Source organism: Xenopus laevis, chromosome 9_10L (genome assembly GCF_017654675.1).
Source record: "Xenopus laevis strain J_2021 chromosome 9_10L, Xenopus_laevis_v10.1, whole genome shotgun sequence".
Classification (NCBI taxonomy): domain Eukaryota; kingdom Metazoa; phylum Chordata; class Amphibia; order Anura; family Pipidae; genus Xenopus; species Xenopus laevis.
This window is the reverse complement of record NC_054387.1, coordinates 129278575-129295494: the sequence shown is the minus strand read 5'-3', so window position 1 is coordinate 129295494 and position 16920 is coordinate 129278575. Positions and strand designations below refer to the sequence as shown.

The 16920-nt window shown below is 43.2% G+C and overlaps 1 protein-coding gene across 1 annotated transcript in view; it reads right to left on the bottom strand.

Moving 5' to 3' along the window:
- Positions 1–265: 265 nt before the first annotated feature.
- LOC108705458 overlaps positions 266–16920 on the bottom strand; it is a 53947-nt gene continuing 37292 nt past the window's right edge. Inside the window, exons 3-4 of the mRNA XM_041576771.1 lie at positions 16611–16684; positions 266–2595 (exon numbers count right to left, since the gene is read on the bottom strand). Of these exons, the coding sequence (XP_041432705.1) occupies positions 2246–2595; positions 16611–16684 (424 nt within the window). The 3' untranslated portion in view covers positions 266–2245. The remainder of the gene's footprint in view (positions 2596–16610; positions 16685–16920) is intronic.

Sequence of the window (16920 nt, the reverse complement as noted above, 5' to 3'; positions counted from 1 at the left end):
CGCAGTTTTTCTGTGTACGAAAGTTAGTAGGGAACCCCCAATGGCCGAAAAGCATTCTCTCTTTAGGGTGCGGAAGGAAAGGGGGTCCTTGTCAAGGCTCTGAAGTGCTCTTCTCAGGGCAGGGGAAGTCAAAGGGAGTCCTTCTCAGCAGGTCTGGACTGGGAGTCAAACTAGGCCCTGGCATTCCAAGTACCTAGAGTCCCAAACAGCCTCCACCAGCCCACTAAATAGTGACTCTCTATGACACCTTACAGCAGCCCTTCTGGCATTTGCAACCCACAGATTGCCAGTCTGGGCCTGCTTCTCAGGACTTTAAAGCAACTGCCACATAAGTGGGGACTTCCCTCAGCAGTTCAGAGATCAATAGATGTGTTATTTCAGTAAAGTTGCTCCTGGCTGGCAGGCTACCTGTATCACTGTCATTTAAAGTTATAGTGTCCTGCCAATAAATCCATCAACCTTCCCAGTGTGTATGTGTATTGCAGATCAAATAAGTTTCTCAGGGAGGGGTATTACAGTTCAGTCTGTCCTGACCCTGGGTGGAGGCACGACATTTTATAGTGTACCTGCTCTCCCATATAGCGGAGGCACAGGACTAACGTAGCCACACTCCAGTAAATGTGTTAGATCTCACACAGTAGCAGAAGAGGGCTATACAGACTTAGTTCACAAAATACACAATGAAATGAAGCAAATGTATATGTGGCTTGCAATAAAACATATATATATATATATATATATATATATAATACTTATGTGTGGTATGAACAGTTGTAGATTTGTCACAAAGCAGAAATACACTGATAAAGAGCAAAATTACACATAGTAAATGTACATACAGCACCCAGTATTATATAGAGATATGTGCTGGAGAGCAAAGCTGCAGTCCAGGATTAGAGTGGCATCTGCATGACAAGTGGGCTCTAAGCTTTATTTACAAATGTAAATTAAAATAAATGCCCAAAAACGTAGTGGTACCAATTTGAGAGGCACCTCTGTAACCCTAGATCCTGGCTAGATATCTCAGGTCTGATGTTTCTCCACAACTCATGGCAGAATAAATTACAAATAAATAATACCCCAGCATAGAGCGTGATAAATACAGTGTTAATACAACTGGGACAAGTCGACTAAAGTGTAAATTGATTTCACCTCAATTCATCAAGTGTATTTTTATAGAACATCCCATGTGCACTATAAATCAGGCTGTTGGGGGCACAGTTTTCAGCACCTACAAAAAGTATGAAAACTGCTGCTATCTGTTTTTCAACAAAGGGTCTGTCGGAAAATTTCTACTAAGCAACACAGCCAGTGGTCATCAGAACATACTTAATTATAAACAGCTGTCAGGTCAGAACGTTAAGCATCCAATTCTGAAATATGCTGAATTTTGTCATTTTGGCATAAACATTCACCAGTGATTTTCCCCATATAATTGCTGTGAACAAAACACTCTAGAGAATGTACGCAGGGGCGCTTCACCAACGAGGCAAGTTGAGGCTCTCGCATCAGGCTGCAGCGCCCCACTAGGTACCAGGGGCAGCAAAAATGCTGCTCCTGGTGCTTTAAGAGCCGAATTTCTGGTTTTCAAACCGGAAATTTAGCTCTTCTAGCACATAGAGTGCAATTAGGATCTCTGTGATAGCGTCCTGGCCCTCTGTGCCGCCTAGTGGACCCCCCTGGACCCCCTCAGGCACAAAAAGGTAAGCGCCAGGGAGAGGGGGCGGCTTGCAACTGCTGCCTCAGACGTTGGATGGGCCAGGATTGCCCCTGAATGTACACCGCAAATAAATGACTTATGTGGGATATAAGCATGAAGGAGGTGATGCTCCACTGCTGCATTAATGGTCTGGCCTGTGAACTGTTATAGTTGGTGCTGGATTGGCTGTACCACTGCTCCGGGGCATTCCCCCACTAGTCTGCTTCAGAAGTCCAAATATCATGCGCCGCCCCCCCCCCCAGAAGCCCCAACTGGGGTTGTGCAGCTCCTCCTCCCATTAGCAGGGGGACCCTGGGGGTGGTACCCTCCTGTCATCCCCCAAGGCCTCATCCTGTTCAGCACTCAAAATCTGCCCCAGGCTGTAGTGAGACCTTTATAGTAAAAAAAACCTTTTTTTTAATTATTTGATTAAAATGGAGTCTATGGAAGATGGCCTGCCCATAATTTGGAGATTTCTGGATAATGTATCCCATTCCTGTTCATACATTGTGAGGTTTTTTTGTGGGATTCTGAATTTATAAATTGTCATTGAATGTTACAAATGTTGTTCTTTGCTGTTTGCTGTTCCTTTTCTTTTAGTTTCTCTTCCCTCTTAGCTACATCAGTATCATGGGCATATTTGAGCAGGAATTTCTTCCTCTCTATACGTTCTTCCCTTGGGTTCCTTGGATACTCCATTCGGAATGTGACATCATCCAAAGCAGATTTAAGGAGCATAAGGAAATCTGTATTTCTCCCCAGTGTCTGTAGCTGATCATCTTCAAAATAGTTTTCCACTGCCACAATCCTCTCTGCACCCAAACATCTAAACTTCTTCTCAACCTCAAAATAATTCCCATGTGTTTTGCTTGTGAGGACAACGATTGGGAAAACACCTGAATGAGTGAAAAAAATTATATTGTATAATCAAACTCCCAGATACAGTTTATACAATCCCGTACATTACAAGGTGCTAATAAACAGTCCATAGAATGAAATATATAGATACATTCAATCATGATCCTAATCAATGATTAGTCCAGTTGTTTTAGAATTACTTATATTAGATATACCATGACCTGGATGAATGAAAATCTTCATAGTCATAAATACAGTCAATCATACATTTTTAAACAACATTACACCCTTGTTTAAAAACTATACAAAGCTCTGTTGTATTGATTAAAAAGCTGCTGTGTATTTGACTTGCTTGTAATGGGATGGACTTGCCTAGAATTAGCTAAATACTCTCTGCACATTACCTGCCATCTCCTGCTGTACAGTAGGCCCTCAAGGCATCCGTTGAAGCAATTTGCTTCAAGGTGTTGTTCTGTTTTAATTTTTTTTTTACATCTGTATTTAATATTGTGGCTTGTTTGTTTCTTCTTTTATGCATTGGGACATGGTGTGAACAAATACAATTAAAGTTCTCAGTGACTATCCTCTCATCCACAGGGATGTCAGCTACAGTACTTTAGTTTAATAAAAAATTGATCCCTGTTCAGTGGCCCATGTCATTTGCTATTTCGTGCTGATGCCCATGGAATCAATAACACTTTGTCAAAACAATCCCTAAATTCAGTTGTTAAATCCAGGGTTCCCTTGAGTCCCATCTTCCCAGTAGTTTGCATGTCACATGCTATTGCTTGCAATTCATAATAGCAGGCTCAATCGGGACATTGTTTGAACATGAATAGGCACATGTCCATTTGTAAATAGCATTTAAAGGGGTTGTTCACCTTTGAAATAACTTTTAGTATGATGTAGAGTGATGTTCTGGTTTTCATTTTTTATTATTGAAGGTTTTTGAGTGAGACTGGAATCTGAATAGGAGAGGCCTGAATAGAAGGATCAGTATTAAAAAGTAACAAGAACAATACATTTGTAGCCTTACAGAGCATTTGTTTTTTAGAAGGGAGTCAGCGACGCCCATTTGAAAGCTGCAAAGAGTCAGAAGAAAAAGGCAAATAACTATTAAAAATAAATAATGAAAACCAAATGTTGGACTGGCCCACAGGGATACCAGGAAAAGTCCCGGTGGGCCCAGGTGTCAGTGGCCCCTCATGCTGCTAAACTTTTGGCCTATTTCATGGTCATTCCCTATTTCTATAAGAACAAAGAGGCTAAATAGATGGAAACATAGATTATAGTATGTAAAGAAAAGAGACTAGGGGAATAGAGGTTGAGTGAGGAGAGGAAGAATAATAGCACTGAGAGTGGGCCCCTGGTCTAATGTTTTTGGGTGGGCCCCTGGTGTCCCAGTCCAACACTGCTTAGAATTGGACGTTCGATAACATAATAAAAGTTACCTTAAAGATAAACCACTCCTTTAAGCTTTTACCTGCCAAGAACGTAGGTACTGTACTTAGTTCTTGCAGGGAAAAGCCCCAACTGCCAAGCACTTAGTACCTACATTCTTGGCTGTGAAGGGCTCCTCTCTGCATTAGCAGCAATTGCCACTTCTGCAGAGGGCTCCAGTGCTCTTCCAACCCCCTAGGCAACGAGGAGGGGGAGGTCACATGCAGGCCGGACTAGCAATCTGTCTGGTCAGCAAACGCCCGAAGGGCCACTACATTTAGGTCAGGGGTAGAGAAGCATACAGGCTCTGCTTTGATTTTTGTGATTTTAATGTTTTATTTAGCGTAGCTTTGCAGTATGATAGTTTGGAGTAGAAATACATTTTTTGCAATTTTGTATTCATCAGAATTCGTACTTTACAAAAATATGTGGTTTTGGGGGGTCTTTGTGCTGTTAGAAGGGTCTTGTGACAGATAATACACAGTACGGGTCTTTCATCAGAGAAGGCGAATCGACAACAGAGAAAATTCATATGCACTATTTTTATTTGTGGTCCACACATGCCACCCGCTTTGGTATATCTATGCATATTGGGCATCACACTGTTCAGTAGACCCTTGGCCTCAATATTTAGGGTGTTTTACAATTGTATGTAAGAAATTGGGTGAGATAAATGTGGGAAATTGCGATATATTTAGGCAGTTTTCAGAAATGTCATAAAAACCGCTACCATTAGCAAAGCTTTGCACTATGGTGGTTTGGAGTAGAAAGACATATCACCTACAGTATTTTGAATTCATCAGAATGTGTACTTTCCAAAAATATATGGTTTTGGGGGGGGCTTTGGGCTGTTAGGATTGTCTTTTGGCAAATAAGCAGTCACTGGTCGTTGTTCACAGAAGGCAAATTGGCAGCGGAGAAAATTCAAACGCACTATTTGTATTTGGGGTCTGCACATGCCAGCTGCTTTGGTATTTCTATGCATATTGGGCATCAAACTGTTCAGTAGACCCTTGGCCTCAATATTGAGGGTGTTTTACAATTGTATGTAAGAAATTGGGTGAGATAAATGTGGCCAATTGCAATATTTTTAGCCGATTTTCAGAAATGTAATAAAAACCGCTGCCTTTAGCATAGCTTTGCTGTATGGTAGTTTGGATTAGAAAGACATAATTACCCATTTTGAATTCATCAGAATGTCTACTTTCCAAAAATATATGGTTTTGTGGGGGTCTTTGGGCTGTTAGGAGGGTTTTTGGCAAATAGTATGCAGTCACTGGTCTTTGTTTAAAGAAGGCGAATTGGCAGCAGAGAAAATTCAAATACAATATTTTTATTTGGGGTCTGCACATGCCAGCTGCTTTGGTATATTTATGCATATTGGGCATCAAACTGTTCAGTAGACCCTTGGTATCAATTTGATAGGGAGTTTTACAATTGTAAGAAGTGGGTGAGATAAATGCGGCCAATTGCAATATTTTTAGGTGATTTTCAGAAATGTAAAGTAGAGAATCAGATGGCACACACTCTGGCAATTGTGCTAAATACTTGTAGTCTATTGAGATCAACACACAACGTTTCGGAGGTACACCCTCCTTTCTCAAGTGCTCTCTTAAGTGTAACTGAGTTCACAGGTATATATAGGTGCACTGGAGGAATACTCCTCCCTTCCAATTAAGTGACATTACAATGTGTGTATACAAACATGATTACAACAAAACTTGATACTGTGTAAATTATATGCTACTAGACATTAAGCCCGTTAAATTAACGGGCGCTAGAACATATTAGTCTGAACATACCTCCCAACATTTCAGAATAAGAAAGAGGGACAAAATTGTTTGCCGCGCCCATTTTTTGACCACACCTCCTAATTACCATATTAAGTTTACAAAATGTGGCTGCTTATGAAAGTTTAAACACACTCCCTTTCCCTCCATGTTTGCTGTTCAGCCCTCCCTTCCCCTCAGTGCTTGTTGCTGTCAGCCCCCCTTCTGTGTCCCTGTTTGTTGCTGTCAGCCCTCCTTCTGTGTCACTGTTTGTTACTGTCAGCCCCCCTTCTGTCACTGCTTGTTACTGTCAGCCCCCCTTCTGTGACCCTGTTTGTTGCTGTCAGCCCCCCTTCTGTGTCACTGCTTGTTACTGTCAGCCCCCCTTCTGTCACTGCTTGTTACTGTCAGCCCTCCTTCTGTGTCACTGCTTGTTACTGTCAGCCCCCCTTCTGTGTCACTGCTTGTTACTGTCAGCCCCCCTTCTGTGTCACTGCTTGTTACTGTCAGCCCCCCTTCTGTATCACTGCTTGTTACTGTCAGCCCCCCTTCTGTGTCACTGCTTGTTACTGTCAGCCCTCCTTCTGTGTCACTGCTTGTTACTGTCAGCCCCCCTTCTGTGTCACTGCTTGTTACTGTCAGCCCCCCTTCTGTGTCACTGCTTGTTACTGTCAGCCCCCCTTCTGTGTCACTGCTTGTTACTGTCAGCCCTCCTTCTGTGTCACTGCTTGTTACTGTCAGCCCCCCTTCTGTGTCACTGCTTGTTACTGTCAGCCCCCCTTCTGTGTCACTGCTTGTTACTGTCAGCCCCCCTTCTGTGTCACTGCTTGTTACTGTCAGCCCCCCTTCTGTGTCACTGCTTGTTACTGTCAGCCCTCCTTCTGTGTCACTGCTTGTTACTGTCAGCCCCCCTTCTGTGTCACTGCTTGTTACTGTCAGCCCCCCTTCTGTGTCACTGCTTGTTACTGTCAGCCCTCCTTCTGTGTCACTGCTTGTTACTGTCAGCCCCCCTTCTGTGTCACTGCTTGTTACTGTCAGCCCCCCTTCTTTGTCACTGCTTATTACTGTCAGCCCTCCTTCTGTGTCCCTGTTTGTTGCTGTCAGCCCTCCTTTTGTGTCCGTCTTGCTTAGCCCTACCTTCTGTGTCCGACGTGCTTGCTTCTCAATATCTCACCCTCCCTTCGTTCTATGTCCATGCTTGACTCTGCTCTCCGCACCCGCCTTCTCCTCTGATCTCAGCCAGCCCCGCATTCCTTTCTCCTATGCACTCTGCCTGCCTGCCTGCCCGTTCTCGTCTCTCAGCCAGCCCCTGCTGCTCAGAGGAGAAGGGCCTGTTGTGAGAGAGTGTGGCTGACTGGAGCGGGTTGTGGCTGCAGCATGACCCGCGTTAGTAAAATAAAGATGGCGGAGCCGGCTGGGCTGCAGCATATGCGCAGTAACTTTGCGGGACAGTTAGGAGGTATGTCAAACATTCGCCAGAGACGGTCCGTGGGGCACATGCGCAGTAGCGCAATCCCACGGACACAGGGACTGGACGCAGAGACACTTCAACTTTATTATATAGGATTATAATACCTGTGTAGTGACAAGCAGTGCTTATTAATTGTGCCAAAACAGCAGTGATAAAGGTGAAATGTCCATAAAAATTAATGCATTTGCACATGGATGAGTATATTTAAGCTTACTTTGGGGGGGACGGGACTTGGTCCTTGATAGAGTAGCAGCGCACTGTAAGAGCTCCTGCATGTGAAGGCGATATTTTTCAGAGATTTGCCCGATTACTGAACTTAAAAAGAGCAGAGGGTTTCCATAACACTCTGGCAACATGGTGAAGAGGGGCAAGAAGCAACCATTGAAGCTTACTGAATTCTATGGTAAGAAAACTCCAGATTGCGCTCACCGCATGGACGACAGCCAAGATGGCGGAGCCGCCAGTCCACAGGCCCTGAGAACTGCGTCAGAACCGTTCAGCCCAGATCGGGTCCTGCATGCACGCAGAAAGGACTTGGGATTCGCTGAAGAGTCCCCGTTACCTGCCATTAAAGACATGCTGGCAGAATTTCGAGCAGACCTGCGAGCGGATCTGGCGGGGGCAGTGAAAGAGCTGAAGTCGGAACTACGCTCCATAGGAGAACGCACTGACCATTTGGAAGGTAAAATGTCGGAGATGGTCTCAGCTCACAATAACATTGTTGACACAACGCATGCCTTGGAGGAGGAAGTGGCAGGGCTTAAATCTAAATTGGCGGATCTTGAAGATCGTAATAGACGCAACAATTTACACTTTCGGGGCATTTCGGCAGACGTTAAGCAAGAGGAGTTAGAGGACTATTTACAGGGCCTCTTTAAGGTGTTATTGCCGCAGATGGAACAGCCGCTATTGCAGATTGATAGAGTGCATCGGCTCCCTAAATCCAGGACCGCACCTAAGACAGCCCCGCGTGATGCCATTGCCCGTATTCATTTCTTCCAAACCAAGGAACAGATACAACAAGCGCATCGCAACATGAAGCAACTACCAGATCCCTACAAGGATCTCAAAATTTTTACGGATCTCTCGGCGCAGACAATACAACGGCGGAAAGAATTCCAACAGGCCACCGTAATACTCCGCGACCATGGGATAATGTACAGATGGGGATTCCCCACCAAGCTCATCATATTGAGAGAAAATCGGGCCATCTTCGCAAAATCACCTGCGGCAGCGATGGCGTTAATTGAGGAGTGGGATCTTACTGCACCGGACGCGCCAAAGCAAGCTTCCCCACAGCACTCCCCTAAAGTTGGCCCAAGTTGGCAAACCTCTCCAGTGAGGAGTGAGTGAGTATAACATCATTGTTACACAAGCCTAGATTCTGGCGCAAATCTTATTTCCTCTTCATAAATTTGACTGTTTACCTGCCTTTCTTTATGGCGTGATCTGCTGAATGCAGCGTTATTCTTACCCTATGTTTGTGAATTTTATACTGAAGGACACCAGCGACAGCTTTTATTTTTGTTCCAGTTCGCATACCTACCCCCACATCGGAATATATTCCTATTGCTGGCTAGCTCCGGAAGCTATGTGGATTCCAGATTGCTATGCTACCCAGTTGTTTTTGATTTATATGTTAATTTTTCTCTCTCTACTTTCTACTAACACTTTTATAGGCACTTCCAAACAATTTACGTATATATATGCGATCTCTGCTCAAAACTTGTTTGCAGGCACTAGGAGACGGTTGGATATTGGTTGCCAGCTGGGTCACCCCATATCAGTTCTCAATCAACCATCATGTCACTGAAATGTATGTCACTTAATGTGCGAGGTCTTAATACCCCTTACAAGAGATCAAAACTTTGGAATGAGGCCAGAATCCAGAAACCAGATTTAATCTGGTTACAAGAAACTCACTTCAGGAAATCTGATCCTATGTTGTTGCATAACACAAAATATCCGACTATACGAATGGCATCTGCTTCTACTAAAGTTGCTGGGGTTGCCATTTTGGTCAAACACGATTTAGGTTTGGAGATAACTGATGAATGGGTTGATCCAGCTGGAAGGGCCAACATTAAGAATGTCGAATATACTTTGGTGAATGTGTATGTTCCCAATGAAGGTCAAAATCCCTTTCTACATAAAGTTTTCACTAAAATGAATCAGATGAAGCGAGGTTCCCTGATAGTTGGAGGTGATTTTAATCTTCCCCCTGACCCAACTATAGATACCACTAATCAGGCATATTCCACCCAAGCCTCTACTGGATACTATAAACGGATATTGGCTAATGCAGCGAAACTTAGGAAGTTGTTCCACACTGAAGGTTTATACGATATATGGAGAACCCTTTACCCGACAGCACGGGATTATACCTACTATTCCCCCACTTATAAAGAATATTCTAGGATAGATCTATTCCTGACTGATGCAACTTTTTTACAAAGTACCCTTAGTCTCACTGTCGGCCCGATAGCCTGATCGGATCATGGTCCCGTCACTATGCTCATTGCCAATGGTGCTTCTATGCCACGACCTCAGGGCTGGAAATTAAAATCACTTTTACTTGCTGACCCAGAATTTCATAAGACAATTAAAGCAGCGATACACAACTTTTTCGTAGAGAATGATACTCCCACTTTGACACAGGCCACTATATGGTGTGCACATAAAGCCACAGTTCGGGGGCTACTGATAGTCATATCAAAAAACAGAAGGCCCAAAAGAAAAGGGACTTATGGGGACAATTGACCAGTTTAACAACCCTTAATAAAAAAAATCCCACAGGAAATAGGGCAGCCCAAATTCAAGAAATTAGAGACCAGTTGCAAGAAATAGACATGGCCAGTTGCGAGATTGCCCTTAGGTCACTTAAATTGGAACATTATTATAAGGGGAATAGGGCCTCCAATTATTTGGCTAAGCAGGTCAAACACCAAAGGGCCAGAAACTCCAACACAAAGATAGTACCCTTTACAACACAAAAGATATAGCGGACGCATTTGCTGATTATTATACTAAGTTATATAATCTCAGGGACGACGACAACATATCTCAACCTACTACTGAGGCAATTCATGATTTTCTGGACAGTTTGGCTCTCCCCAAATTGACATTGGAACAACAAGACGGATTAAATGCCCCTTTTTCCTTACTTGAGATTCAGGAAGCTATTAAGGCCCTACCCCTCCACAAGGCACCAGGCCCGGACGGCTTTTCTAATGTTTATTATAGGGAATTTACAGATGTCTTGGCACCTCGTCTTCTCCTGCTATTTCAGGAGGCTCAAAGACAAATGTCGTTTCTAGCAGAAATGTTAACAGCTACTATTTCCACTATCCCAAAACCAGGTAAAACTCCTGAATTGGTAACGAATTATCGTCCAATAGCGCTACTAAATTCGGACGTAAAGATATATGCCAAATTGTTAGCCACTCCGCTTCAACGAGTCATGCCATTTCTAGTGAACCCGGATCAAGTTGGCTTTATCAGACAACGCCAGGCGTCGGATGCAACGAGACGAATGATAGACCTAATTCAAATAGCTCAATGTAAACGCACTCCAATGTTATTATTGGCCCTAGACACAGAGAAGGCCTTTGACGGGGTTCACTGGGGCTTGGTTGAAGAAGCGATGAAACGCTTTGAGCTAGGGCCACTGTTTATAAAGGCTACAATGGCTTTATACTCCAACCCTAGGGCTCAAGTCAATGCGGTTGGTTTTTTATCACGTCAGTTTGCCCTAACGAATGGCACGAGACAGGGCTGTCCCTTATCTCCAATTATATTTGACTTGACAATGGAAATTTTAGCCCAAAAAATTAGACAGGCCAACATGATAGAAGGAATTACTGTAGCTGAGACGGAACATAAAATAGGCCTTTATGCCGATGATGTCATTATTATGACCACTAACCCTCAAAATGCAATCCCACATCTTTTACAAATCATAAAAGATTTTGGTGACATCTCTTATTACGGAATCAATGCGGAAAAAACTCAGGCGTTGCCAATAGGTCTCAGTTCACTAGTGGTAACAGAATTACAACAATGTTATACTTTTGATTGGAGATCTGATAATCTTAACTACCTAGGTGTTCGGCTCACCAAAACTATACATGCTTTATATAAACACAACCACTGCACTCTGGCACCGGTTTTAAGAGATTTTGCAGTATAAAATGACATATGTTTCATGGTTGGGTCATGTCGCTGTAGTTAAAATGCTGATGTTACAGAAAATGTTGTACATGCTCAGAACGATACCTATATTACCTCCAGATATCTTTTTTTATGTCAGTTCAAAGATTAATGCTGGACTTTATATGGAATGGCAGAAGAAGGCGGGTTGCTAAGGACACTTTATTCCGACCACGGATCTCAGGGGGCCTGGGTTTGCCGAATCTCAGGGAATACCACAAAGCGATAATGTTGGAGGCAATTCTTTACTGGTCACTAACTAAACCCGACAAACATTGGGTGGCCATTGAAAAACAGGCTGCCTGCCCGCTAAATATTGAGGAACTTGCCTGGTCTCCAACAGCGATCAATCCACTCAAGTATAATTTTACCTTACAAACCATCAAAGATATACTCCTAATTTGGAGACGTGTCCGGAAACACAAGATGTTTGCTTTTATCACAACTCAATTACAACCAATATCCAGTTTAGAAAAAGCTATACCGGATTTATCTCTGCAAACCTGGAAACGTCACAGCATCCGCAATATAGCGTCGATTATAAGTAAGGGTTATATTCAATCATTTCCCAACCTAGTGCTGCAATATGGGTTACCCAATGCTGACCATTACAAATACCTACAAGTACACCACTATCTCACTACACAAACAACCTTCCCTTAGGACAAAAAAACCTGGTTGGAAACTGTTTGCCTCCAAGATAAGCCATTAAAAGGCATGATATCCTCCTTATTTAGATTGCTGCTTTCGACTTATTTAGAGACAAAAAGTAATCACATGGTAAGATGGGAAACTAAACTTAATTTACAGTTGGAGGTGGCTGATTGGGAAAGAGTTATTCAACACGTCAAAAGGGCCACCAGATGTGGCAATCATCTGGAACAATATACCAAGCTCCTACTTAACTGGTACCTGACTCCGCATCAGTTAGCACATATTTATCCTAACACCTCTGCTCTTTGCTGGAGACAATGTGGAGCCGTTGGTACTTTACTGCATGTCTTTTGGGACTGCCCCATGTCTTTTTTGTCTTTTGGGACTGCCCCAAGATTAAGCCATTATGGAGGAGACTTCTTACAACCAAGCTGAATATTACAGTACTGGTCACCCCAGCTATGACTCTGTTGCATATTTTCACATCAAATCTTGAACGTGGGGAAGAATTTATACTACATCACATGATGTTTGCAGTGAGGGCTTCCATAGCTAGACTGTGGAAGGCAAATACAGCACCAACTAAGCATCAAGTGATTAAAGATGCTCAATTCAGCATGTCAATGGAGGAATTAATGGACTGTGATATTAAGCGAGCAACCCAAAATACCGCTAACTGGAGAGTCTGGAGACGCACACAATTACTTGACCTGTGTCGGCAAACCTTATCCATTCCAGGGTCAACGGTCCCATTAGCCTGATCTCACTATACTGTGAAATACTTTGTTGGTTTTTTATTTGAGCAATGTGATCTTGGGTTAAACTCGGGATATGCCTTTTTCTTTTTTCTTCCCTTGTCCTCCTCCTCACTAACAAACCTCTTCTCCCTTCCCCAACGGTATACTTGGTTAATCATAGAGGAAACTGTATGTTACATGAAAATATGTTGTATACCTGATCTGCCTTACTCTTCTCTTTGGAAAATAATAAAGAATATTTGGAAATTAAGCTTACTTTGGCTTTTATGCTAACAAAATAAACGCTATGTTTTAAACTTTTATATAATGGTGTGCGACCACCATATATATATATAGAAAAAGAAAAACCAGCACTAGGGGTCTTTTGCATCAAGCAAGCAATGTATTATTTTGCATGTGAAACCAACGTTTCGGTCTCCATTGGGACCTTTTTCAAGGTGAAATTACATACAGGATCAACTCTTAAATAACTTCCACCCACATAGTGAGAACATGTCAGTGACATCACATGCGCATCTAACTCTTGTCTGGCTGAAAACAAGCCTGGACAGGCAATCTGTGTGGTCGGGCAAATGCCCGAAGGGCCACTCCATGTAGTGGTGAAATGGGCCGCTTCTATTTGTGGCGTCTGGTCAGTAGTAGAGAGTACAGCAAGCACTAAGGCTCTGCTTTTCCCTTCACACACACACAGAGCTGCCTTACATCTCTCCCTCCTCCTGTGATCAGTCAGGGAAAGGCAACGTCCCACTTATTGGCCAGCAGACTGGTTGGGAGGTGTCAGAGTTCCAGTCTTGTTTCTGTGAGACACGAAGCTCTGAGGAGAGAGGTAGAGGGAGGGGAGTGTGTGGGTGTGTGTTTCTGTCTGTGGGTGTGTCTGTCTGTGTGTGTCTGTCTGTGTGTGTCTGTCTGTGTGTGTGTGTGTGTCTGTGTGTGTGTCTGTCTGTGTGTATCTGTCTGTCTGTGTGTGTGTGTCTGTCAGTGTCTGTCTGTGTGTGTCTGTCTGTGTGTGTGCATGTGTGTCTGTCTGTCTGTGTGTGTGTGTGTCTGTCTGTGTGTGTGTTTGTGTGTGTCTGTGTGTGTGTGTGTCTGTCTGTGTGTGTGTGTCTGTCTGTGTGTCTGTGTCTGTCTGTGTGTCTGTGTGTGTGTGTCTGTCTGTGTGTGTGTGTCTGTCTGTCTGTGTGTGTCTGTCTGTCAGTGTCTGTCTGTGTGTGTTTGTCTGTGTGTGTGCGTGTGTGTCTGTCTGTCTGTGTGTGTGTGTGTCTGTCTGTGTGTGTGTCTGTGTGTGTGTGTCTGTCTGTGTGTGTCTGTCTGTGTGTGTGTGTCTGTCTGTGTGTTTGTGTGTGTGTGTCTGTGTGTGTGTGTCTGTCTGTGTGTGTGTCTGTCTGTGTGTGTGTGTCTGTCTGTGTGTGTGTGTCTGTCTGTCTGTGTGTGTGCTGCTTTTATTTTTTTTGTCCGGGCTGCTTTTTACTCTCAGTCCGGCTCTGGCTGAAAACCTTAAGTGTTAGTGCCTATATTTGGCCACTATAAAAGAAGGTGCCATTCGACCATATAAATATCTTAAAAATGCCCTAAGGCATGTTGAAAAGTGCTAATTAATAATTGTATTAAGATTATTTATAAATACAGAAAGGTTTTTTAAAAACAAAATGCAGCCATACATAATTTCTTGCAGATACCCACCACCTGTGTCTCACTTTACCCCATACTACATGGATCCATAAATATTATAAAGTATCAAAATATATTGAAAGTATATATATAACTATATAGATCCACCTCTTTGTGCTTATGCATGGAATACTTCTGGCTTCAGTCTCTCTATTAAAAAAACGAGTAGAAAATAAATTGCAAGGAGCAGAATGCAGCATTAGTGGGTGTATGGCTGCACTGTGCTTACCGTCTGACAGGTCCGGACTGAGAATTAAAATTGGCCCTGGCATTTCAGTTACACAGAGGCCCAATCAGCCCACAAAGAGGCCCAAAAAGTCCTCATCAGCCCACTAAATAGTGACTTTCTATGGCACCTTATAGCAGCCCCTCTGGCATTTGCCTGAACCCACAGATTGCCAGTCCGGGCCTGCTGTCTGTCATAGGGCAGGTGGCTAATTGATCTGAATGATGTGCAAGTTAGGGGAGGGGCAGTGAAGCGTTATATTCATGGGGACAGTCACAGGCCTCTGTGCAGTACAAATAGAGTAGAAACAGTGTGGGAATTGAAGTCTTGGCTGTAAGAAAACTGGCTTTTGTTACATTGAAGAGTCAGAAACAGCAGTGCATTGAGGGATAAATAGTTTCTTTTGCAGTAGCAATTACCTTTGCAAATTACTTTAAACCACTGAAAACTAGTAATTTTGGATCCAAAAATGTCCATATCCACAAAAATATTTGAATCTGGTGTAGGGGCCCCTATGGGTTAATCTGCCCTGCAGCTTTAAGGCCCCCACCTTTTTCTTAGAGTGATCTGCCAGGAGAGGTGTGACAGCTTCCTGCTACACTGCTATATAGTGAGTGGCCACTTCCTCTTTCGCCTCTGGATGTGATTCCAGCTGGATGAGCTCAGGGGACTGAGTGCAATAGGCCCAGAAGAAGTCATGTGACCAAGTCGGGGACCAGGAAACCCCGTGAATGAGGAATAGTTACACTAGGGCAGACTTGTCATAGTCTCTCTAGGAGAGAAAGGCAGAGAGGTGAGAGAGAAAGAGCAGCTGAAGCTCCAACAAGGATTTGCAGTAAGGGAGGAGCTTCCCAGAGGCTTTATGTGTTGCCTCCAGTCAGGGACCTCAGTGAAGAGGGACTGTAGGGTACAAGCTGCTTCCTGACAACTTCCAGGAGGGAATGAGTGTAATACTGAAAATGCCTAATGGAGGCCTCATGAAATACCTGTGTCTGCTCTAGGTGAGCTGCCTGCAGATCTGTGTGACCTCTCTATATGCTCCTGCGTGAGTACAAACCTGATGTCACTTGCCTCGTGCAGAGTAATAAACCTTGTTCTGTTTTATATAGAACCTCCTGGCGCCTAAGTCTTTTGTTATTGCACAGTAGCCTGTGGGAGTTGTAGTTACACTACATCTTTAATCTGCCATATAGGGAAGGCCCTAACCTGAAGTGTTAGAGTCACGTGTAACCCATGCTCTGTTGCACTAGCTGGTGAATTAACTCCATATGGCCCAAATAGGTGTTACACTGTTAATGTAGCAAGCCTCTAATCACTCACTCCTCAGTGGGCCAAAACTGAATTTGAATGCTAGAGATGATGCTAATTTTTCCAAAGCAACTTCTGCCTTGCTATACATATGACAAGTCATATTTGAGGTTCCGCCTAAATATTGGAAAGGGGTTACAGTAAGAGCTGTGAAGATGTGAAATTGTCTCCCTGAATCAGTGGTACAGGCTGATACATTAGATAGGTATAAGAAGGGGTTGGATGGTGTTTAGCAAGTGAGGGAATACAGGGATATGGGAGATAGCTCATAGTACAAGTTGATCCAGGGACTGGTCCCATTGCCATTTTGGAGTCAGGAAGGAATTTTTCCCCCTCTGAGGCAAATTGGAGAGGCTTCAAATGTGATTTTTTGCCTTCCTCTGGATCAACTGGCAGTTAGGCAGGTTATATATAGACTTAAGGTTGAACTTGATGGATGTGTGTCTTTTTTTCAACCTAACTTACTATGTTACAGTCTAAATGTATTTAGTATGAATACATTCTAAATATATTTCAATCAGCCTTTTGTAATGATGTGATTAATATTTACCTGTCAGGTTTCTGCAGTTCCTAAAAATATCTCTCGTTTTTCCCTTTTCATTTTCTATCAGCACACATTGTACACTGCAAGATAAAAAGCAATAGTAGAAGACTGGCATGAAATTGACAGTTTTGAGCTCTAAAATAACACTAATAGTAATACAGCTGAAAGAGTTGATGATGGTTGGTGTATGTATTAGATGTACCAAATTACTATCTTCCATTCCTTGCTCCATTAAAGGAACAGTTTAGTGTAAAAATAAATACTGGGTAAGTTAGCCAAAAATGTTTTACCCAGTTTTTATTTTTTACACCAAACT